Consider the following 25551-nt stretch of genomic DNA (forward strand, 5'->3'; position numbering starts at 1 on the left):
CCCAAATTTCCTCACACTACCAAAAATATGTGAAAGTGTTCGTTTTTCTCATCAAACTCTTTCTCATACAAAACACAGACCTTCCATGCAGCGGATGTATGAGTCAAAACAAGAGGTCTGATGAGCTCGTGTAAGTCAAGATAAGTAACAATCCCAAATGAACCCCAAGTTGGATGTGTTAACCATAATCATAAGATTTTGCTGAACCCATAAAACAAAAAACAGTTTTTTTTCGACGTATAGCACGAGGGATTGTCGTAGTTATGAGGACCTAAGAATGTTTACTTTCGTTGTTCCTCATTGCAGCAGAGTCTATTTAGAAACCTCATTATCCACTGCAATCCGGTACTCTAGACGTGAAACCCATATCAGTTAGCTGTAACTGGTCGCGGTAACCTGGTTACGCGGTTTCTTATTGGATGAAACTGTGTAATTTGTGGCCTCAGTTTATGGTCACCATCGATCATAGATTTGTTTGCTTTGGTGTTACCATGACCCCTCCGTGAACAACTCTGAAGTGCAATTTATTTTTAACCATGGTCATTTGGTGAGGTCATTGTCAAGATTAGCGTCAGCTGGAGTTAGTACAACGGCTGGCGGAACACTTTTCTTCAAGGCTGCCTTGAATAACTATGGATTGTCCGTTTCATCGGTTCGCCTCATCGAAAGGAGCCTCAACCAAGAAAACAGAAAAGAAAGGAAACGACTGACCCGTACTCTTCCTCCTCCTAAAATGTACGGTGATTGCAACATTTCATTCACCGAAGCAAGAACATAGGAAGCCTTAAATATTTTATCAGCTTCCATTTTACACGTACACAGATACATTAGACCATCATGTTTGCAGATGTTTTGGGGAACACTAGAATTGAGTATACCTATCATCTACGTTGAACAATCCTATAACTTAAATTGAAGTTGCTTCCGAATTACACTGCTATACAGTATAACCGTCACAAAACCAGGATTAACATCACATTTGCCAAAAAGCCTACTGAACGATGGTTGTTGGTAGTGAAAGCTTTACCGAATATCACTTTTTATTGTCTGGTGTACCGAAAAAAGGAGAATGTAGGGTGATTAGTGCCCGGAGTGGTTCACTTAATGGGATTAATTTTTCTGATTTGCCTCCGACCCCACGACTGACTAGGCGAATGTCCGAAAACTACCTATCCACATCAGCAGTGGTGATACAATGCAATGAGACTTCTCATTTGTAATAGCCATAAAAGCCTATAGATTGGATTCAAATCTGGATCTCCGGGCTGTCAACGAACCAGGTGACCAGTAAAGATGACAACGAAAAGACTGCATCATTGCACATCCTTAAATCCGACCTACATCTACGTCTGGTGCATTTTCGATATCAGAAGGTGTAATTTTAACAAATATTGTCGGCAAGGAGTACACCGAAACCCCCTGTCGATCGACGCAGTTTACCGAAATTTTTGAAAGTAACGAAACAAACTACAGCTACCGACATCAAAGGAACGCGGAAGTACACTATCACTTTTCGCATATTGGCTCGCAGCAAGTATTTTCACTAGTCTGTGCACATTTCATACATGAAAGTACACAATTAATAGCGAATGTATTCCTTGTGACTCGCCTCATGTTGAGAGTCATCGTCCCAAAAGTTGACTGTTGGGTCCTGATTCCATGAGCTTTACTAATGAGCTAATAAACAAAAAGCCAAAACTGAGCACAAAAGCCTGACTAATCCGCAACCGCGAACATTTTCTTCTCCAAAATCGAATAACTTAAACCTGTAAAGTATGGCAGTCGATTCTTGACCAGTCACGCAAGACAAATGCTAGGATGCTAGGTCTAGCCCTACTAGCTACCTACTGCACACATTGCTCTTGCCAGCTAGTAGGCTTGACGGTGAAAATTCCAAATAGGGGTGTGGTCATCGGAGTTGTATGCTGAAGCAAACCAGAAAACATAGCAGCGGGACAGGTGGTAGTTGGTCTACTTCAAGCCACCAAGTGACCTGAAAAGCATTCCAATGATCGGATTAAGTAGAATTGTTTGGTCAATGATTCAGTTATGTTGAATAAAGGTCGTGGATTACTGCCTTGCAGTGAAATGGGTCTTACAGTTCTCCAAGACCGATTGTGAACAGTTCAGCTCTGATGAAGAAATATCCTCTTGAGTTGTCGCTCAACTAATTGAAACGAATCAGCTGGCGTTGAGAATAGTGAAAAATAGTGTAGCGTAATGTTTTCGTCAGGCTTTTCAGTGAACTCGTGTTCCATTAAAGTCTGAAGTTATGAGGGGGGAACACGAAAGTCATGTTTGCTAACAAAGTGGAGTTACTACTGATACGGCCACCGGACGGGAAAGCGCAAGCATTGCAGAGGGGATTTCGCAATGCATTATCAGTGATGAATTAAGCTTACTAAATCGCTAACCGGCGCATGATAAAGATAAACCGTAGCGTTCCCACTCTGAACTTTGACTGACTGGAATCAAAAAGATGCCAGTTAAACAAAACACCAGAAACTCGTTTAGCGCGGTACGATTAGTTAAGGCAGACAGACGCAGACGATGAACTTCGCCTACCCATATTTTCGGAGGAAAGAAGAAGAAGGCAGCTAGATGATCTGCTGTTTACTGTTTGGAAATAATGACAGGATAGCCACCGCATGTCTCACATATGTGACCCAGGGTCGACGGAAATGACGAATATGACCAGTTGATAGATAGGATCAAGGCCCTCAACGATGAGAGGAAATTTTTTCGAACCATTTTTACGTGGAAACTACATATCCTGGAGCGATTACTTTGGCTAAATAACGTTTGTGGAGCTGATCAGAAGTGCATGCACTTAGCCGTGCCAAAATCTGAACTCCGACTGTTTTTACGACAGGCCGGTTAAACCCCACTTGCCACGTCTGAACACGCATTTTGAAAGCAGATGCGACGGACGTCCCCATCGAAACTACACATTTGACGATGCCTCCTTGGTTAGTGGTAAAACTTTTGCAATACAGACGTCTGGTTCAGCGAACAAAATGATGACCAACACCTCACGTTGCCAGGTGGAAGATTTGACGTGACGTGCATAGGCATAAACAGTAGTGTGAGCAGTGAAAACGCACGATGGGTTGGGAGTAGACAAAGGGAAGAATGCAAGAGATCACAGGTAAAAAACAAAGATTATCAATTGGGTTTCCGTCCTGCCAGTGGGGCCAACAGGCGCTGAAATGATGAGGAGCATCGTACAGCTGTTTCTCGTTTGGAATCTCTCACGATACCCAAATTTTCGAACCCTCGACATTCCGGCCGGTGGCCTCAATCAGCTGAACAGCACTGTGATCGACTCTCAAGTGAACAGAATATAAATTAGTCTTTGAAAAAGCGAAGGTGTACATGAATAACCGAATATCCGGAGATTAGGCACGTAAAAGCAATATAAAGCTTCTTTGGAGTGTAAATTTACACACTCACCGAGTTTTTCATGCCCGTAGCAAACTGGGGAAATCTAAGGGTTTATTTGTTGCTTCAAAGCTCCCGGATTTTAAAAACTCATCACTGTACGTACACCTAACTTGCAACTGAGCAAATCGTCTCCACAGTTTGCGTCTCGCTGAGGCGGCCGAATTTAGTTTTTGTATGCTATAGTTGTACGAAACTTCTGATGCATTGGATCTGAATAGAGAGTAGCGCAATGGTTGAGCGTTTTTCACTGGATAGATTTTTGTACTTCCAACGTTCGTGGTGGTTTTTTCCTGTTTATAGTCGGGGTCTTCTTTTCTTGTGCGAGCAACCTGGTTCTGGTTGTAGGTTATACAACTCAGGTTTTCCGGACCACAGGATATTCCCTTCGCTGCGTTTGGATGTATCAGTTTACCAGGTGCAGATGGACTAGAGAAAGCTTCTGATATACAATCAACCATTGCAGAAGTTGGAAACAATCCCATTCTGACCACATCCATGAGGCTTGTACATGTTTTCTTAATGGTATAAATGAGATTTATCCCACAATATGTCAATCGGGGAGCGTGGTCATGAACATGATTTAAAGGCTGCCTGACCAACTCGCTGATTCTGGCGCACAGTTTCAGTTCAGGTATGCAGAAATCCTGTGCCAAGTACAATCGATCCAAGAATCTCAATGAGCTATTTTCCAGCAGATTCATTCCGACCGCTTCACGCATAACTTCTAGCTGTTCTCGGATTCGGGTTGCGGTCTCAGGGTCTCCCACTTCCAAGATGATGAAGTGGGACTTGGTTTCGGAGAGGTGGATTCCAGTCGTTAGCTTACTTTTGAAATCGGGATTAAAGTCCTGCGAGAGCCTTCTACTTTGAAATAACATTTCATCAGCTCTGCAGCTTTTGAGTTTAGTTGCAATTTCATCGCAGGAACAGTCCTCTGGGAGACCTAGACTGCACCCATTAGTCTTCAGAATGAAGAGTTTCAGTCTTTGAAGAAGGTTTCGTGAGTCATTGGCTGGAAGAAAATAGTGGAAGTAGTAATTAAATAAAGTATGTTTCGTCTCCCACATTAACGTTTCTGTTGTATTCACTTAATAAAATTCTGGTAACCATGGTAGGTTGTTGAAATCAAAGGATATCGATCAAAATATCACCATCTTCATCAGTTTCATGTCATATTTATACTTGTTTGGAAAACATCGGTCAGGCATTTAGCTTGTGCACAATGGGAAGCTGGAACGTTTCAAAATAGGCAAAAAATGATCCGCCAACTGAGGATAGATGTCTGTATGGTCCTCGTAAGTAAAAAACGTGGCAGTCATCTTATGGACTTTTCTGTACTCCAACTAACTATGTAGATCGAGGTGTCCTACATGGATAAAACAAATAGTTTACGGGATCATAAAAATGGATATATATTTGAGATTATCCGTTGGGACCAAATGTCAGCTGTTTTAACCGTGATGTGTCTTAATTTCCTTATTTTCAAAAATAACAAATGAGGATATACTCATGGAAATCTCTTATTAACAACGCTTGAAAATTGCCACCATGCTGCTTTTGTATCCTCTACCGATGCATGAATTTTGTGTTTTGATGGGTGAACTCGCTGTAGTTAACTTGACACCTGAATTCATACTGATATATTCTGGCAACTACCTACCAGAGAAGTAAGACGGGAACAGAATATTTAACCGCTAATGTGCGGTTTACCAGACGGGGAAAGAGGTAATGTGAACGAGGAAATACTAGGCTCAAGACTTGAATGGGCTTCCAGGTTGCTTAAAAAGAGAAACGCCCGTCGTGCTCTGGCATTATGTTACTCATAATGCCATACTTGTCACACATTTGTTATCATCCCACACTAAATCTGCCACCTTGATATGGTTGTTGGGGTAGAGTGGTGCAAGGATCCTGCGGGCTACATTGGCTGGAACTGGCTGGAACTTCACTCGACAAGGTGAAACCATGACAGGAAGTCCAAATAGGATCAGTCAGACTAAGTTCAGCGAGACCTCATACTACAAGGCAGTTTGGGAGTAAAGTCGTACTGTCCTCTGCGTTGGGGTATGAAGGTAGTAAGGTGTTTCCCCAGGAAACCAGCAAGTCCACATTCTTGGAAGCAGCAATGCTGCCATCCCCCGAGGAAGGACGGGTTGGAAAAGATAGGCCCCTAAAACCGCACTGATATGTTGGCCAAACTTTTGAGTCGAAGGTTCAAGGTGGGGTGCCACAACCAAACCCCCTTCCTCGACCGGGAGGTATCATTTGCCTACACAGTTCTGTGTCCATTGGTGTCCCTTCCGACCCCTTCTCAACACACAAGCAAACGTTTCTGGTTCATTTACGTTTTCTGACCGACGGGTCTTGTGTTCCCCGTCGCCTATTAACAAGAAACAAAATAAAACCTTGTTGAATCGACGAGATCCTTTCTGCATAGAAGCTTTTAATGTCCGTAATCAATGTCAAATTCCAAAGCAGCCCATCTTCACTGAAACCTTATACTTCCTTAAAATTGTTGTATGCTGTGTCTCCGAAACATGCATCCAAAAATCAAGCGTGGTTATGCCTCACAAAACGCCACGGACCAACTCGGCTTCTTCACTAGTCCCTACCCGTTTGTTAGGCGATCCAGAAGCGATTATTCGTGGAATCTATGGAGTGGGAGTTGCACTTAGTCCCAGAGCTGAATGCGCTTCACCGGATTGGATCCCAGTGAACAGTTATCTTTGGGTCGCCCGATTATCCACCTCAACCAAACACAATACCACTGGACATGAAAAACGATGCTCGTTTGTAGTATTGGTTTATAACTCAAAGGACTGTAGTCCCGAGGTTAAGAAGGATACTTTCTATCAAGAGCTATTGAAGCTCATTCGTCGAGCCAGAAGCACTGACAGTGTGATCCTTGCGGGCGATATGGATGCCAAAATCGGTCGTCTAAGCTTTTTTGAATGACATCTGGGCAGTCGAACCGGAGTCGATGCTCGTCGCACAGACAACAAAGAGCGACTCCTGTAGTTGTTCGCTGAACATCAATTGTTACTTTCCAGCACGAAATTTCGGCATAAAACGTTCATATCGCGTAACCTAGCAGCCACCGATTGCAAATCAACGGTTGACCCGGTTGGGTCACGTCACCATCATCCACGGTAGAGAGCCACAATTCAAGACTGCCGTTCATTTTGAGGCACATAACTTGATTCTGATCATGCCATGGTGCGAACATGCCCGACATTTCGTCCCCCTTCAGGCCCTCGCAAGTCGGCAAGAAGCATGCCACTTCACCACCTTTGAAGAATTACCATAGCCAAGCAGTAGCGATGTGAGCTAGCTCAACAACTCTCTACAGTAAACCAACACTGTAATGGTGGCGAGGACGTGGATTAAGCATGGCAAAATGTGAAAGGAGCTATGCAAGTGGCGTCGGGTCGTGTCTGTCCGACTTCTTCCATTCGGAAGAAAGACCGCTGGATATCGTTGAGATCGCTAGTCCTGACTGATGCCAGGAAATCCGTACCAGCAGGCAACGAGTACGATGACGCACGCGAATCCCTCAAACGCCAAAAGGCGAAGAGCCCAAGGAAAGATCAAGAGCTCTGATGGGCATAGAAAGTTCGGGAGATGGAGAAGGCTTTTGCTACCGGAAACGGCTGTTTCCTACGCCAACTGACACAATCGACTGATCCTAGGAAAGTTGCTTGATCAAATCTGCTCTCTGGTCTTCTCTTTCGAAGGCTGACTGAACAAAGGGAGTAGATCCGTCGAAACCAAGCTGGATTTTGCCCTGCAAGAGGATGCAGCGACCACAGCTTCACCTTCGGACAGATTACGGAACAGCGACACTATTTCCAGCGACCAACAATGGTTGTATTCCTTTACTTGAAAGCTGCCTTTGACTCTGTGGATCGTCAGGCAGCATGGTAGTGTCTGTGGAACAAAGGTGCCGCTCATGAATTCTTGATTGTCCCTAGGGATCTGTACGCCAACTCAGGTGTACGTGTGAAGGTCTATGGGAAGCTCTCGCCCGAGTTCACCAACTCAAGTGGTGTCAAACAGGACTATCTTCTTCAAATTCGTCAATGATACGACTGTGGGACACTCACTACCAGCCCCTAATGCCTGTGGGATCGAAGTGCTTGCAGGACTTCCGCTCACAGATATCCAGTACGCAGCCGAAATGGTTGTTCTTGGATCTGACGCCAGAGTAATACAAACAATATTACATAATCTAAATAATTCTCCCTCAGTTTGGCATGCAATTCACACCTGCAAAGTACTACTGCATGATTAAATGGACTCGAATCATAACCTCATGTTGCGGATGAGCCGACTGAAGTAGTAGGCAGCTGTATCGGTCCCAGTCGTCTGGCAAGGATGATATTTCCATGTGAATTGGGAAGCCAGAGCATATTTGTGAACCTGCGTCACCTGTGGCGTAGGCATGACAGCTCTTCGGTCAAGGTTCGAGTTAACCATACTGTGGGGTGACCCACATTACTATTCAGGTCAGTAACCTGGCCGCTGCGCACCAAGGAAGTCGAGAGACTTTCAGTGTTTGACAATCGTTGTCTTTGGAGAATCGTCCCAGTCTGGTGGGAACACCGGATCAGTAATGCTAAAGTACATCAAATGGTCTTGGGATGAAATGACTCGTCTACGATAGGATGTGCTGGTTTGGCCACGTGGTCCGTGTGCCCGGCGACCGATGTCCTGGAAAGGCAGGAAAGACAACGACGCGAAGAATAAAACTGAGTCAGGGAAGATCAGATGAATAGGTAGTACAGTATGAAAGCCATTACCAGAAACCTCAGTCCACTGATCACTGCCATCTATTTGTATGGGGACCTCGAGACGGTACACACCAATGGTTAGAGATTGTCGAAATGGCCCAGTCACACCATCAACGGTGCTCGTGCATCCAAGCTACTGTCTTCAATGTATAGCACCCATCCAAATCTACCCAATAAAACGCCCACTGCAAACCCTATATTTACGCATCAATTATATTAGCTACCGCCTCCAATGCACAGAAACCTACGCAAACTCCCCAAAACACCGGCGAACCGAACTGTGGCAGATATAACCTTTGCATGACAAGTAGGTGGTTCTTACAGCGAATGATGATGGTGTTGGTTTGATAATAATAATAATAATAATAATAATGATAATAATAATAATACTGGTTTGTCTTCATGACAAACCGTGCACCTACGGCTGAATCCTTTGCCCATTTTACTCGCCAGTTCATTTTTGTCACTGGAACATTTCAGCGGGTGCTTAAATAGAACTTATGTGGACGAATACCCATGCGTGCTGAAGGTGATTACCCGGCAACGGACATGTCCGAAAAATGATTACTGATGTAGGAAATGGTATTTCTCCGAATTCGGAGACCAGCACCACTCCACAGGATCCGATAAGAGGAGGAGTCTTCATCAACATTTCCTGATAAGTTGCATGATCTTCTTTTAATGAAATTTCTTTAGGTTTATTGTACTCTATAGGGCTTATTCAGCGTTTTAAACTTACCTCTTTCATATCCATCTGCAAGTTCCAACCAGCAAATAAAACGCTCTACTGTCGATAATCGGGGTTCTTGATGGATGGTGGAATTTGTCAAAGATCCCACATCAAAGTTGAGATCAATGGTAAGAATGATTTCACAGTTTGAATCTAAGTAACCCACGTAGCCCGTTTTCTTCTTCCTAAAGTCTTCTTTTGCTGTTCTCATCGTGATTGTCGTGTCAAAATCTGTCCCACTCAAAGGCGATACTGGGACGGAATATTGAAGCATTTTCTGATGCAAAGTGACGGCCTCTCCAAGATATATGGTCGCCCGTCCATAAGGGTGGCGGTCCATGGCTAACGCCTTGGAATTCACCCAGCGATTGGCAACCAGTGGAAGGGGATCGTTTGTTGAAAGCATACCGAACTGGTCATCTTTCGGTTTACAGCCGAAAGGTGTTGGCTTTTTGTCATGTAAACATCCTGGTTTGTCTTCTTTCTTGGGGACGCGATCGTATAAGTCCAAGATCAATGGCGTGCCGAGTAGAAGTTCAAGAATTCGCTGATTTGAGTGAAGACCTGTCAACACCACCTGAAGTGTGTTTGGGGAAAATACGATTGAGGGTACAAAAATTGTTATGTGGACCGCGAAACTCGTAAAACACCGTCAGGAAGAAAGCGAGTGGTGACTGCTAGTGTAATTTTCCAATGTCAGGTGATTGAGGAACAAACGAATTATGCGGACCCCCATTGCACCTCGTGAACGCAATCGATTGTTTCAAGAATGCGGTACCTACAGTAAAGTTTGTCAATTTTACCTGGAACAGATTGGACCAGGGATAAGCAGTCACGAGTTAGAAATCAACTCTGCCTACATTTACTGAAAAACATTACGCTAAAAATCCTGTTCAGCTTTCTTCTTTGGGAGACACGAAACCATGCGTTGCTTATTTTAATCAACTTGATCCCAACACCGAATGGACTCTTTGAAGCGGGTTTGAATGGTCGCTAAAGTGCATGAAGCCAGTGTGTAAATAATTTCTCTCTGAAATAACGCAGAAAATAAAGCATATATATTCCGTTCACAAACAAACGGTCGATTTATTACTGGAAGGCGTTTCACTATTGGCACCAAAACCTAATCAGGTCAAGTGCGAAATTCGCCAGGTTGACAGAGATTTAAGTCAGACGGGAAAACGAAGGATGATTTGTCCTTGAAGGTGGTGCTTAAAGCAGCCCGGTCACATTTGACTGTTACTGATAGGCCACCTAGTCTTACGCTGTCCGATGACTATACCAGACGTTACGCTCGTGAACCGACAGACAACATTCCTCTGATTTTTCATCACGAAATCTGTATTCACCAAGCGGTGCCATGCATTTTATCTCACGTCATAACCCCTTTCACTAGGCGTTCAGTCGTTTGTTTGCGTTTTCTGATCTGGCAGGATGATCCAAGCATGCTTACAATTCATTCCAAAGCATCCAGATAAACCATCACTAATCAGAAATAAAACAAAATCTGAGTCTCAAACTCTAGTTAAGTAGCAATTCTCGAGACGCCACCAAGTGCTGCTCATTTGTGCGTAACTCTTTAAGCAACAGACTTTCAGTGACGTGTCTATGTAAATTTTCGGAGAACCTTATGTCAAACATGTGACATTAGCTTGAGTTTTGAGTACTGCGAAAAGAAGCAATTTTGTATGAATTGCAAATTACCTTACATGCGAGTATGTTACATGGAACAACATGATTTGTACCTGGATAGTCTTGGAAAATAAGTAGCAAACCAAATAAAGAAGTCGGCCAACGGCGTTGCCACATTTTGAAGTACACTGAAAAGTTCCAGTCTGTATGAACATCTTCTACCAGATCAGGTGGGTAGTGTCAGGACAAACAGTGGACCATCAAGCACACATACTTGGCACTTCAACACAGTAATTAGGTCAAATTTACTGACGTTTTCAACACCTAGGTAGTGAGTTACATTTCCTCAAGTTATGAATATTTTTGTGGCCTCCAAGAATCTCGGGCTGGAATCAGTTCAGTGACACTTTAAACTTACAGAATAATGAAATACGTACTCATTTTCACTCTATTCAGACAGTTCGAATAAGCATATTTCTCAACTTTCGTACATTTTGGGTTTAAGCAGAATAAGAGTTTGAAGGAAGCTCGGGGTCTATGACTACCTGATCAGTCCCAATAGGGCTGAGTTGATCGTGGGCTGTCGAAGAGTTTTTAACAACCTTGCGACAAATTTCCTTCAAGAAAATAGGGTTTTGTTCTCAACTCGATAGCGTACGGATGTCAAAATCAAGGATTTGCCGAAATCCAAATTTGGTATATACTGGAAAGCGTTATCTCCAAGAGCGATTTTTTGAACGCAGTTACCGGAAATGCCACCTGATATAATCTACCTTTTCAATGCTGATATAATGATGGAATCAATATTGTCTGAATAACTTGAAGCTTAGTGACATGGCGTTATTTCAAGTGTTTATAACAACAGATAATTACGGATTTTTTCAGTTGTTTACATAATCATCCGATTTGGACGCATTCTGCTCCACTGATTCTGTCTCTATCATCCTAACGAAGAAGTGGGTTAAAGTATTGCAGTTTCATTTCACCCGGCAACCCATATCCACGCGTTCACGGTAAGCTAGATAAAAAGCAGAATATCTAGTTGGTGATACCGAGACTGTATATAGGGGCTCTTAACCTTTCAACTACGGTAGCAATTAACTTCTTTTGTTCTCCCTTCCGCCTGCCGAAGGGCATTTAGAGGGTTCAATGTGCTCCCATTCAAAGACGCAAAACACTAGCAGCCATAATGTTGGCCACTTGTATGGTTCATTCTCACGATGTTTTGCGTGTTATTGATGCTACATGTGCGATAATGATGTAGGCATTAGTACTGCTAGGGCCGCTTAACTCTCTCCGGGGTATATTGTTAACCATAGTGGGAAACTGAGAGTCGTAGTTCATGTGAACCTAGCAGTCATGCCTAGTTTTTTGCTACATTATTCTCGGAGCTGCAAGTGTTGCATAATTTTGGTCATCACTACGGATACTTACCCAAAGCGACCACCGTTCGGAACTCTTTAAGTTTCTGCAATGACTTCGTTGTCAGTTCACACTCAATGCACGCTATGCTCACCAATATTCTGACGAATAAGATAGGTAGTTTCAACAAACTAGCAACTGGTTGGTTGAAGAGCTTTCACTACTGCTACATAGCTACGTCTGACTTAAGATTCGAGGGAATATGTCTATACCTGCTGGTTGCTGGACCGGCTCGTGCCGCTGAGAGTGAGCTTCACAAACCGTTCAACTAAACAATGTTTTCTACGTGTGGTGCTTCACGCACACATTCGAGATGTACTATCCGGCTAATCTACTATGAATGTTGTCAAGATCACTCGTGATCAACCAAGCTCATCTCATTTACTGTTTCTGACACTCATTCCATTTTACCTCCGTGTGGTTTGCTGTTCACGGGTCAGCAACGGGGAGATGCTGTTTCATTTTCCTCTTACCTCGAACTGATATTTGTTGGTCAGAATGATGACGATGGATCACGGATTCGCGGCAGAATTTCACACAGATGTTCTCATCGACCTAAGGGAACGTAAGTTGTTTTTACCATCATCAGCGCCACCGACCGTGAATCACATTAGGAAAGCTTTATTGGTCATGGTTACAATGTCGACATTATTTTATTTTGGTCAGTGCACCCCTGTATTATTTGGTTCCTCAAATAACTTGGGTTACAAGATTCAGTGAGCGAAGCCCTCAAGCCACACACTCAACCCTAAGGTAACTGGGGCACACATCTGCTGATCACCTTAATCTGTACTGTTGCACAGACGAAGATGTAGAGTCGAAAGAGAGTACGAATGGAATCGGTGACTAAACTAGGAAGCACTGTGTCCCGGCTCCTTCTCCGCGTTTGTCGGAACCGAGTGAAAAAAATCATCGAAGGTTACTTACTAACTGACGTCTTTTTCAGAATAAGTACAGAGGTTACTTCCCGAATTGAAATTTCCAGATCACAACAGTAAAGTGAAAGAGGTGGCTTAGTGTTTTCGGTATTTAGCAACAATGTGTAGATTCAGTATAATTTCAGTTAGCACCTTTGAAGGGATGACCAATCACAATTGTGCTGAAAATGTAAGAAACGACTGACTCAAAGTAAATCGTCTTAAGAACCACAACCGAACCCCTCCTACCAAAGTGACGGACTGTTTCGGTTTTGATGACTGGCCTGAAGTAACTAGGCTGTCGTTGTGTGCCCGTTAAGTGCATCGGCCGGTAGGAAGACGCCAAAAAAAAACGTCTCGGATGGTCATCCGAAAAATTCAACACTGAGGTTTATAGGATTAGCCAAAAATAATCGCCGTAGAACCTCATCCGGCATTTCATCCCCTCTCCTTTGTGACCCCAGCTATCTACTTGTCTGTCGCGAAAAGTTCATTCCCCAGGAAGACGGGACGCATATGACCATGCTACAGGTTGGAGGCAATCCTTGACCATACCAAGGACCCAATCGTGGACGACCTGGACCGATGATGACCAATGTGGCAACCTGTGCAGACTTCAGGAACAAAAAGGATAATGCACGAACGGGTAAGCTAAGGTAAACAAAACAAAGTGCACCAGTACGCCCCATTGACTAGTGTGAGCCAAGTAATTGTGCAAAACTTGTGACTGTTCATCATAAATCATCAAGGAAGTTGAATAAAAGGAGCTGCATGCTAGAACTTATTTCCAATACGGATAAAAGTGGCGTAAATAACGACAAATAGGTTACAGTCAGGAGTTTGTATAATGCACAAGCAAAAAGGACACATGTGTAAGAAAACTAGCCAGTTTTCACGAAGGCTAATAAACAGCCCGTCGGAATTGGGCTGTTAGAGCACTTACGGATGCTATAGTTTGTGCCGGTCGGTCGAAATCGAGAAACTTTGTTGTAAATTCTTAAGTTAGTTGAATTAATTGCATATCCAGGGGGAGTAAGGAGACATACAGACCATTCATCTATTCGCAACAGATGAACATGTTTCTTTATTCATCCTATGCAGTGCATTTTGGCATTGTTAAACCATACGGGTGAAAAAAACCCGAACGAAGCGAATTGGGCTGATTAGTGAAGCCTAAGCATAACCTGAAATGTGGGAGGTAGACTGTGTTTCATTCAAGCATTCAGTGTGGACTCGAGTAATAGCCGATAATAGTATTGTCATATAGGCAGTGTGATGGTCCACCACTTCGGGTAGCATACAGCCACAAAGCAAAAACCAAACCTGGAAATCCATGGGTTAGGCTGAACGCGTGACTTGCCTGTATATCATGGGTGTGAATGTCCTTTTCCTGGATGTATAAGTGCGAATTATAATGTAGTATATCGCCCATACACCAGGTCATCTGAAGTGGCTCGCAATGCCTGTGCATTTCATTGTAATTAGCATAAGGCTGCGTCGGAAGTCCCTTGATTCGACTGAGCTGGATCACAACAGGTTTGTAGTATTCACACTGCGTTTCAGTAAGTAGAGGTTGTTCCAGTTGCAAAGCCACTATGACATCCGCGAGAACCGTTTCGTCTGTCAGTAGCACTGATCCACTCAACGTAGTTGTTGCGGGTCTAGTAACCGTGGTTGGCTTAGATACGGTGATCATTTCTGCTTGTTGTTTAACAAAGCAGTGAGCCAAATTCAGCACAAGGCAACAAGATCCTAGCACTTCTATCAGAGGGTCCCTATTCCTCTTGCGGGAGTTGTCAGATAACAAAGTTTTGGAATACGATGCCTTCGTTTTATTTGGTTTCCCACGCGGTGTCTGATTCTCATCTCGCTGTTTGGATGATGTTCCTACATTCGCACCATCCGTACCTGAAACACATGAAGGATAATAACGGTGAACTGCTGGAAATGGAACATCTCAAAGATTTTTCATTCCACAATATCTAAACTACTGTCAGAGAAAACACCATGCATTGCATTTTGGTGGATTATGCAACGTGAGTGACTAGTTGAAAATCTGTGTTTCTAAACCTGAGGTTCAATATATTGTACAGGCTTATGGAACCAGGGCCGGATTAATTGCACGTATTTTTTAAAGCAAATGTTCTTCCCCACTTTGAAGTTATAATTAAGATGTGTTCGTTATGCACTCAACACAATATGCTTCCTTATTGCACGTAAGGTGACAGGAATTTTTACCTTTGTATGCCCGTCGATATCCGCCTCCTTTTGTGGGCAAAAAACTACAGTACACTCCATAAATATTAGACCATCCAAAGAAAACAACTATGATACGGGGATGAATGACTAAGAGAAAACGGTGTGCATATTTAATTTTGAATAGCGTGACACTTTTTCAAGGGGATTGTACTACAGAAACACAATTTCATGCGGCGAAGCTTCACCTGAGACTTCATTGTGCAAAGTCAGCACGCTTCCACTGATCATGAACAGCGCATTCTCAGTATTTATCTGTAGATTTGAGTAAAACCTGGAATCGCAAGCTGTCATGTGCATAGTGTGCATACTGAATATTTAGGAAAACAGAAAATCAAAGGAAAATTGATAACTGAGATGTAAAATATCGACTTGAAAATACATAATCAACTTCGTCAACATGGCTATACCCAGATTGCAGAAACTTGCACATTGTGAATAAAACGGCTAGTACGCGAACCTAGGTCCAAAGACACTCTGTGAGCAAAGCGTGAAACTATACAAACTACTTTATTGATCAAGCACTACTCGTAAGGTTCCTGAAAGCTCTTCGAAATCCCACCAACTACTTTGTCCTCATCGGGGTTGTCGCAGTCACCAAGTGGACTATCGAGGAGTTTTCAGCAAACTTTGTACATAGCCATCCTTCAAAGAAATATAATTCAACATCTCAGATATCGCACTATTAGTGCACAGGTGGCGATAGCCATAATACAAATCAGAAGGTGAATGTGCACTAATAGAAGTTTTTTAGTGTGGTTGCGGCACGTATAAAAATGAATACAATGCGAAATGGGAGCAAGTCAATAAGGGAACTTATCGTATGTGAGAGTCCCTTGGTGAAAGTCCGGACGGCGGTAACGTGTTTTCTCCGCAGTTTGGCTGCTACACGTGTTCCATGATTGTCCGTGGACTTGTGGAGAGGTTGACGTCCTGCTCCCTGCGCGCGCGCGAGTCTGTGCGTGTTGACTGTGTTGTCGCTTCCTATATATAGGAAAGTTTGATGTGTGTATAAAATATGAATCGTTCCGTGCGTACTAAACAGGAACTGACTTGTAGTCGGTCAAGGTTGCGGGTGGAACGGCGTTTGTCACGTGACTTGTGTGCTTGTGTAGCAGGTAAGTCGTGGGATCTAGTAAACACCCATGTACTGGACAAATTAAGTGAAGTTGGTTGAGGGGACATGGAAATGTCCGCTACAAATACTCCCCCTCCAGCGAAAGAGAAAAATAGTTGCGGGAGACATCCGACAGCATCGAGTGAGCATGGTCGAATCGGTAGTCCGAAGTGGGAAAGGTACCGATGTGTGAGTGAGTATAGCGAAGTATCTTTGAACGTTGACATTATAGACAAAGTCTTGTCCATGAACGTATATGTCTGTTCATATTCGCCATAAGAAACTTTGAATAAAGAGTTTCAGAGATGAGAGTCACGTCGGGGGTTGAAATGTAATGTAGACCATGAGAAAAAACTTGCCAGCGCATTGCTGATGGAGCGAGTGGATGCACGAAGTAGTTCCAGAGTGATGGAAGATGGACAGACGCGGCATTGATATTTGGCTGAGGTAATGGGGGGGTTGGTGACTGAGCCGTAGGTGTGTCAGACATGAGTAGAAATATGAATATATGGGAGTCCAAATGAATAATTGTCAGGAGTTACGTGGGTTCACAAACGTCGGGCTCACCAATTATTAGTGCACAGGTGGCGATAGCCATAATACAAATCAGAAGGTGAATGTGCACTAATAGAAGTTTTTTAGTGTGGTTGCGGCACGTATAAAAATGAATACAATGCGAAATGGGAGCAAGTCAATAAGGGAACTTATCGTATGTGAGAGTCCCTTGGTGAAAGTCCGGACGGCGGTAACGTGTTTTCTCCGCAGTTTGGCTGCTACACGTGTTCCATGATTGTCCGTGGACTTGTGGAGAGGTTGACGTCCTGCTCCCTGCGCGCGCGCGAGTCTGTGCGTGTTGACTGTGTTGTCGCTTCCTATATATAGGAAAGTTTGATGTGTGTATAAAATATGAATCGTTCCGTGCGTACTAAACAGGAACTGACTTGTAGTCGGTCAAGGTTGCGGGTGGAACGGCGTTTGTCACGTGACTTGTGTGCTTGTGTAGCAGGTAAGTCGTGGGATCTAGTAAACACCCATGTACTGGACAAATTAAGTGAAGTTGGTTGAGGGGACATGGAAGTGTCCGCTACAGCACCAACTCATAAATAAAGAGGCCCTTGTGCAACGCATTCAGTTGTAAAATATCATAACCCAGCGATTCAGCGGGGGGATATTTGAATCTCCCAAACCGAGTTGGTTGAGGGGACATGGAAGTGTCCGCTACAGCACCAACTAAATCATAAAGAGGCCCTTGTGCAACGCATTCAGTTGTAAAATATCATAACCCAGCGATTCAGCGGGGGGATATTTGAATCTCCCATGAAAACCGAGTTGGCCTGCAACTGAGCGTACTTCGCGAGGCAAAAATGTCACACAGAGCCAAACATTTCAGATGCTAATCATCGTCTACTATTTGGACAAAAATCGTATGCTCCCGGGATTTTACCACCGGTCAAAATTCATGAGTTCGATTGTTAAAGTCAAGCCCTCAGGCTACCAATACAAGGGTTCGTTACCACGAAGGATGTCAGTTTTCCCACTGACCATACTGACATTCAACGAGGCCAGTGTTAAGCAGCACTCATCTTAACTGTGTTACATCTCACAAAGCGCTATTCTGTTTATATTTGGTCGCCTTCAGTGTTGTGCGCTTGCTCTTTAATGAGTATGTAGCCTAGTCGTAAACCATGAGTATAATGTTGCTTTTAGTGGACAGAACTATGAAAATCTTTAGTTAACAGCCTCTATTCATAGGCTTACGAGTGAATGAATTCAAAGAAAAAAGGCTTCGTGCTCATTTTGATCTAAAAACGATGTAACTATCAGACTGGACTTCAGCTTTCGGAAATTCATCAGAATTAAGGAGTGGCCTGAACACGAAATATCAGTGGCAGAGCCACCAAATTCTGTTGTACGTTCATATTCGTGGATGAACTCTGGGAAACGGCGAAATAGAATCTGTTGCATGAATACGAGTAACTATAAGCATCCTCAAGGATTTTTTCCCACAAACTGATGGGTTTGTTAGTTCACTTTAAATAAGTGTTCGAAGTTGCTATACATGGCCTTTTCGACCACTCTAAAAGAAAATGCTTCGAAATTCCTCTCCAGCAATTGTGCTATTGACGCAGAAACAAGGCTTAACTCCGGATTAATTCATTCTCCATATCATATATTATTTTTTGCCTCCGTAACCCGGAATTTTTCGTCTTTCAAGCCCTGACGAAGATGTGCGAATGTGCACGAAGGAGTGCTGGACGGCAGGTCGAGATCTGATTGCTGACTAGATATCCGGCCTTTACACTGTGTTCGAAGTGTGCTCAAAGCCTAGTTCACTTATAAGCGTGCTGTGCAAGACCGTACATCTCGACAGGTCTGCGCTGACGTCAGCCACGTATGGTTGCCTCTGAGTTTTACACTTCATTTCACAGTTCTCTCTGAACCACCCTGTTTCAAAAGTCCCGTGTGCAGTGTCAAGGTAATAACGTACATAATATCGTACGTAATGACGTGGCTATATACTACATCATGGCAGGTGCAACGCTATCAAAACGACCTCTGAAAAACTGCTGACCATCTTATTGTTGTGAGTAATGCAGTCTCTTCATGGAGTGTCTCCGGGATGCAGTATTATTGGGGGCACCTTGGAATGATTGTAGTAAGCTAGCGCTAAGTCTCTTCCCCATCCACCTTTACTGTTTTCTTTACAATGAGGCTTTCAAATAAATCATGGTTGCACGGCAGCGAATCATCGGTGTTAAACAATGATGTCATTCTGTCGATGACGATGATGAGTACTTGGGGCAGTGTCTTTGGAGTGCAGTTTTCATATATGCAGTTTCGGGGACTCCAGATTTCGAGATATGGCGACCAGACACCTTAAATTTTTACCTATACCTCACAGCGTTTGCAAAAAACTTTGACTGCACCAGCAGCAGCTGTGTTCACAGAGGTGGCATTGAATGACAATGAACTAATACATCCTACTAAGGCTATCATTACTGTAGGTTGATGGTGGACACGGGATACTAAAATGTATGTTTGTTGTATCATCTTCAGAGTACAATGTTGCGCTGTGCACAGTAAACCGAATTATTTCACGCACAGGAACCAACATGTTCAGTTGGTCCCATGACGTCTATGTGGTTAAAGCAAATGATTTCGACCACAACATTATGATTAGTTTTCTGAGGTACTGGATGGGTGGTGGGGCCATTTAATTGCTGTTAATGTCCTAAGGTGCAGTCTAATAAATCAGCTACGTCTGACCAACATTTTAGTACGCCTCATATGTCTGAAGTCAGTTGATAATTAATTAGCAAAACACAGCTCAGTCGTTTTTTTCATGCAAGAGAAGTTAATTGAGGCATTTTTCTTCATTTCAGGGCAACAGTGAAAAACATTTAAAATCCCAAAAAAGGGATATTGAGTGAATAACAGTGTTCCTAAATGTGCGTTTTTATGCTATATGTGACAACTTAGCTGGCTTTTCATGAAGAAAGGTTTTTGAAGACTGTTCAATGGTATGTTGACCGAATTAGAAGGAATTGGATGACGCAGACAAGAATATATTGTTTGCCTTGAATTAGTTTCAAGACAGTCGCGGCTGATCATCCAGTGAAGTAGTTAGACCAATATTTCAAAACCCAAAGCCCCTAAAACTACAGACTTAGGTCATAGGGTAACCTGAGTGTTGGAGTGATCATCAGCGACTCACTTGCAGTGGTTTTATGGTGTTAGCTTATTTAAATGGTACTTGCATTCCGGGAGTGCGTCACACGAGGGGGTTTGAGTCCTCTGAAACGTGTGCTGAGCTCACTGCCCAAGAGTTTACCGTATAATCTTATCATCACACAGTAAAATGTCGCTACATTTTTGGCGACAGTAAATGGCGGGGATGCCGGGCAACGTCAATTAAGATTGCAAATATAGGCAGAGTTTTGAGCATTCTGTTAGCATAAACGTGCGTTTTGCGGTGATATTGCTTAACGAGCACATATCGGCTGCGTCTGAATTATGTAGGCTGATTTTTAATTCTTTAGAAAGTTAGTTCTAATCCTCCTGTCTTTCTGCTTCAATTCCTGTAGGATCTGTCCTACAAAATAAGACTTCGTAATTTTCTCCCTCCAAAACTTCTTTTCGAGTACTACACTGAACCCATAATTTAGTGACGCACCACTGAGTGCGACCTTGTCGACCGCGAATCGTTGTCTTTTCAATGTGGATTACGAACTCGGACACGCGCTAAGGGAGTATTGACCATTGTTTCCAAACTCCATTTTCGGTGACTCCAGTCTTGAGATTTTGTGTGCCTCATAGGGTAACTTGCATAATGTTGTTCGTACCCAATATTATCCAAATTCCGGATTATTTTAAGTGGAACACTTTTAATACATGAACCAGTATGAAAATCTACCGCAATACTGTATTGGATTTTAGGGCTTAATTGTAAAAACTTTTTCTGAATAAAAATTTTTCTTCATGTACCTGTTAGTAGGGTGGCAATATGGTTACCAGTCTTACGCCTCGTGTTTCCAGGAAATATTCAAGGATTGCAATTGTATCAATGAGAATTTTGTACAATTTAGAGTACCTAGGTCAACCTCAACGATAATTATATCACAATTAAACCTAACAGAGAGAAAATAGACAACTCGCTCTAACTGATAATGGGCTGCTGAGCGATTCCAGTTGACCGGCTTCCGATGCAATGAATAACTGAATACTGCACTTACGTATGGTCCGGTACTTTTTAGCACAACCTCGATGCGGAGGTGATAACATGTCTCTGTTTCTGGTACAGCCCGCCGTTGTATTAGAATCCTCCGAACATAGGATATTACGTTCACAAAATTTGACAACTTTTCCAACTATCGCCTCAACAGTCTGTTGGTTGTCCCCGGCAAGATTTTCAAAGGCTCTTGGACGATCAAACCGAGTCTGTATAGCACACTTTTCCTTACAGTCCCAAATTTTAAATTTTACCCCTCCTTTACGACACGCTCGCAGGATTTTATCCAGTCTTTCTTCGGTAAATTTTATTACGGTCGTTTCAATCCATGCAATCCAAATTTTGTTTCCATTCCTCCAAGGAGAAACCGCCTTTGGTGCTAACCCTGAAGGGTAAACTTTTGCAGAATTATTGGAGAATATTACGGCGTCCGTAGAAAGCGTATGCTCTTCGTCAGTCGGGGAGTATTCTATGTGGAAGTATTGAGGCGTCATCGTCTTGAGAGTGCGCTTCGGTTCTTTCCGATTAGGGCTCGAGTCTTTGATGTCCTTGAGATGGTCATTCAGTCCACTAAGTGATTGAGCATAGATTGAGATCGAAAAGGTGTATGTGAACGTGCGTGTATCTTCCTCGCAGACACAAGTTTCGCCTAACAAACATCGTCTGAACCTTGGAAACCCATCATCCAGATGAAACTTGCTGACATCCGATTCACACATCACCACGACTTTTCGACGGCGACCTAGTTTGACACGGATAATCAGAACCAGTTGACTGTCCCCCTATCCTCACCGTATGAGCATACAGGGAACTCGTAGGCTTCGGATTCCAGTGGTGACCGCAAGTAACATACGTTGCAAGTTGGTATCCCAAATAAAGTTTGTGAAAATAGAAAAATTCCAACAGTGACTGCAGGATGCAACGGCGTTCAGATAAGATCCCTCATTGGACGTCCTTTCAAACAACACCTAACTGCGCCAAACTGAGCTAATATCTTGGACCTGGCAACAAGTGTTTCTGAAAGTTGGATAATTTCCTTCTAATTCACTTAAAATTTTTCATTTTCGAAAACCGAATGACTTTGAACACATCAAAGCGGTAGTGACCTTCAACTGCACAATTTTACGAAAAGTCTAAACAAGGTATACTGCGTGCGATTAATGCACAAGCCAGCATTCTGATTGGTTAGTTATGCACAGGCCAGGAAGCGCGCGCGCTCAAATTGCATTTTTGCACAAGCTAAAAAAACGAGTTAAATGGTTGAAGCGTGTAAACCAAGCAAAGATCGTCTGCTAGTGCAAGCGAGGAAATAGCATGAAACAATTTTATTAGTTTATTGCAGAAGACCCCCGCTTCTTCACGTGAAATATGTGCAGTGGGACGTTTATTAAATAAGAAATCTTAACGTCACAGAACGTATCCACTTACCTTAACTTATACATCGACCTGCCTTTCTTACACAAACTTTCTTCTGACTTCCCACATTACTTCTTCCAATAAAAGGTTGGAAGGAACTCGACATTTTTGTTTTCCGAAATCTCGATTCACACTTAACTATAGTCATGGATATGTAACCATGGTGAAGACTTCGCACTCGGAACATTAAGTTGCTTTCATCTCAGTTAATCATATTTTCATGCAATATATGAATCAGCAAAAGCAGTAACATCCTATGAAGTAACATGTTAACCAGGAAAGTCGAAGAGAAGTCGGGCGACGTCTCCAGGGCTTGAACCGCAAATCACCAGGTCCGCTCCGAAACCTACCCCTCTCGGCCACCAAGCCACGACCGGCCGTTGGTGCAAACCTCCGCTAAGCAGCTGGTCCTCGTATGTAGTGGTTCTGTTTCGGTTCATGTGACTAGGGCCATGAATCAACTTTCCTGCAGCTCATCTCCAAACAGCGATCTGATTATTTATTGTCACAGGGAGAATTTTCTATCGATTCACCATATACCTACGCTAAACATGAAATGTTCACTAGGAAGTACGATGGAGTTGTCACATCACTATACTGTGGCGTTGTCCAACAAGATAGCCGCTCAGATTACTAGTAGAAAGCAGAAGTCTGGTGCTTTTAAGTTGTATCTGTCCACAACTCTGGATAGATTACTTGCCAATGGGCCCAACTATTCTGTGAAAAAAAGTTGGAAGACGATGCATTGCTGGACTCGACGTTATGGATATTCCGACGCTAGATGCGAAAACATTAATCTGCGGTTTATCGATTACGTTAAAAAAATAGTGGTCATGTAGGTAAATCACTTGAAAACGCTGATTGTTTTCCAGGAATGTGGTTCAATTCTACCTGCGTTTTGGCACAAGCCTTGTGGCACATTTTGCTGACAATCCCCCGATCGCGAACAGCTAATTTCTGGCAATTTTCCCAGTCATGATTTGGTCCTCTAGGTGACTCGGCGTGGGCACCAGAAGAATTTTCAAACCCATTCGGGGAACTAGGCATTGTGGTTAAATGCGACTGTTCCTATCCCAAAACTGTCATGAAGGCCAGCTTCCTGAAAATAATCTCGTAATGTTCGGAAACTACTGAGACCCTCAAGCACAATCAAAATTTCAATAGGGAAGCCGGCAAGCATCCAGATCAGTCTATCCATCAATCAACTCAGCAACAGACAGGATCGATAAAGCGCCTTTCAAAATAGCGTGAGGACTTTGTAACTGTTGTACTCGCGTGTTTGCAATTGCTATCGAGTGAGTGTTTTACTGACCGAAACAAGGCTGCGAAAGATAAGTGACGCCAATAATCTCTTTACGACCGGAGTCAGGCTGATCCCCTGTGGTTATCACACTCATTACGAGCCCATATTTGAAAATGGACACTATCACCAATTTTCTGCGATAGTCCCCTTTTCCAAAATGCTGGCAAACAGATCAGGTAAGCGCTGACCTTCTAAACACCTTTGAATAATGAGGTGGGAGGTCGTACAGACCAGGAGCTCGGTGCCACCTGAGGGAATGTATGCATAAACCTCCGATACCATGAAAGGTTCCGCGTTCATCGTAAAGGTTTCTACGTCAACTGTGGGCTCCAGATGAGTGACAGCTGGTGATCACGACAATTTTTGTTCGGAATATTGGGCCCACCGGTCAAGGCATTCTTCTTTATTCAAGAAGGTCACTCCTTTCCGATCTTTGATGGCTTGGCTCAAAGGTGGTTTCCGGTTGTACGGATCAGTTGAACTAACCTTCGGGCATCACCGGCTTTCGGGGTCTCTTCCATTTTGTCATGGCTATTCTTTGTGTTCACACTGTCGTTCCGCATTAACCATGCTTTCGCCTTCATTTTCAGCTTATTTACTTCCATTCTTAGACAAGTAAAGCGCTATTCAGCCTTGTTCTCGCTCTCAATCAGGATCTACATTCCATTCGTAACAATTGGCTTGTTAGTCTGCTACCATCAGAGAAAGCCTGCTGGCTCAAAATAAACTCAATCTCAATGAAGCACATGAGTTGGGTAGGTCACTAGAATTGACCCACAAACGAACTCAGTCACACTCGCATAACCAGCGGATATCATTTCCTGCGGCCGAAGACCTTTACAGACGTCTGCGGTTATCTGTTCACACTCAATCTCCCTCGATTCCATACATTACCTCTGGTCAATCAACACTCACGTTATTTTTGCGGTCGTTCCAGGCATCCACGATCCGAGTGCCTCTCAAGAGAAGCAGCAAAACAAGCTATTTGTAACGTCTTTGTCGGCATCAGTTTTGGTACCAATCTCCAGTGCTATACAATCATTAAGTTAATCTATTTATATTTAGGGCCTTAGAATGTAACAAAGTTGAAAGAGTGGATGAGGAAAGGGACCTGATGTGGCTTGTTGCAAACACTCGGATGTGAATGGACCTCAAGAGCTCAGTCATCACATACTCTTCTGACATTAATCAGCCACCATTCCCAGCCATGTTTCAAGCCAAGTGCAGTAGGGCTCACGGGGACACTGGAAGGCTGCTGCACCAACAATCACGTTTGTATTCTCTCACACTCGTCTGCTAAGTAGCGAAGCATCAGTGGTGAGCACTGATGTCATGCTGTCAGTGATGATGGCAATTCATACGTTGTCTTCCTCGTGGTTTCCGCAATTCTGAAGGAGGCACAGAGAACAAAGATAGTCTCAGTGGCTAATGACGGATGTTTTTCGTGGATGCGATGGTTTGTGTGCCTCCGTGACTCTTTGAGCTATACTGGGTAGTGTTCGTGCTGATTCACGGATTCTCTCATACCACGTTGTCAATCGTTAGACAGTTAGTCAGACCAGCCCAGTCTGCTTGTCCTCTATGTTGGGCGTGACGAGGTGTTCCGCAAAAAAACGGTAAAAAAACGGTTTTCGGCCCAACACCGTTGACTTTCTGTTAGGCTTTTGAGCCAAATGCTTTGTTTGATAACCCTAATCGTCCTTTCATCTAGGCGGGGTCACCCTGCCAGTATCTCAGACCTCGTACAATCATGACATGACAGTACAACACTCTCATGCCACATTGGGCGTCGCGT

At 43.4% G+C, this 25551-nt stretch overlaps 1 protein-coding gene across 1 annotated transcript; it reads right to left on the reverse strand.

The window, feature by feature from the left end:
* Positions 1 to 7482: 7482 nt before the first annotated feature.
* On the reverse strand, positions 7483 to 23850 carry T265_11437 (hypothetical protein; the record flags this gene model as incomplete). The annotated part of the gene is made up of 8 exons (XM_009178093.1): positions 7483 to 7637; positions 8974 to 9528; positions 14370 to 14843; positions 16008 to 16228; positions 17013 to 17233; positions 18997 to 19184; positions 21042 to 21779; positions 23766 to 23850. The coding sequence occupies 8 exons, from the start codon at positions 23848 to 23850 to the stop codon at positions 7483 to 7485; spliced, it is 2637 nt and encodes an 878-aa protein (XP_009176357.1).
* Between the last annotated feature and the right edge of the window lie 1701 nt (positions 23851 to 25551).

Source organism: Opisthorchis viverrini (genome assembly GCF_000715545.1).
Source record: "Opisthorchis viverrini unplaced genomic scaffold opera_v5_496, whole genome shotgun sequence".
Classification (NCBI taxonomy): domain Eukaryota; kingdom Metazoa; phylum Platyhelminthes; class Trematoda; order Opisthorchiida; family Opisthorchiidae; genus Opisthorchis; species Opisthorchis viverrini.